Here is a 566-nt window from a genome sequence, read left to right on the forward strand (position 1 = left end):
ATGGGATAACACAGAGAGAAGATAGATAGAAAATACTGTTCAAGGAGATTTATTTTAAAAAAAAAAAAAATAAAATAAAAGAGGAGACAGATGAGAAAGGAGACAGATTAAGAAATAAAAGGAGACAGTTAAAGAGGAGAAAACATATATATGACGAGGATAAAAGAAATAGAAAAAGAAAAGGAGACAGCTGCAACAGGAGACAGCAGCCGAAGGAGACAGTTGAGGAAACAGTTCAGGAGACAGATGAAACGGAGACAGTTGAAAATGAGAAGTTGAAAAGGAGACAGTTGAAGAGGAGACAGATGAAAAGGAGACAGTTGAAGAGGAGACAGTTGAAAAGGAGACAGTTGAAAAGGAGACAGCTGAAAAGGATACAGCTGAAAAGGAGACAGCTGAGGAGACACATGAGGAGACAGTAGAAAAGGAGACAGATGAAACGGAGACAGTAGAAAAGGAGACAGTAGAAAAGGAGACAGTAGAAAAGGAGACAGTTTTGTACCTGTGCATAGATTTGATCGGGTGTGAGTGCGCCAGCCTCAGGCAGCCTGGCGCAGCAGCCCACG

At 41.2% G+C, this 566-nt stretch overlaps 1 protein-coding gene across 1 annotated transcript in view; it reads left to right on the forward strand.

The window, feature by feature from the left end:
- The window catches only part of EMH_0007700 (uncharacterized protein), a gene marked incomplete at both ends in the record, with an annotated part of 7,653 nt that overhangs the window by 6,633 nt on the left and 454 nt on the right, over positions 1–566 (forward strand). The window contains one exon of the mRNA XM_013498110.1: positions 276–524. Coding sequence (XP_013353564.1) covers positions 276–524 — 249 coding nt within the window. The remainder of the gene's footprint in view (positions 1–275; positions 525–566) is intronic.

Source organism: Eimeria mitis, genomic scaffold, assembly GCF_000499745.2.
Source record: "Eimeria mitis Houghton genomic scaffold, Emh_scaff319, whole genome shotgun sequence".
In the NCBI taxonomy this organism is placed as follows: domain Eukaryota; phylum Apicomplexa; class Conoidasida; order Eucoccidiorida; family Eimeriidae; genus Eimeria; species Eimeria mitis.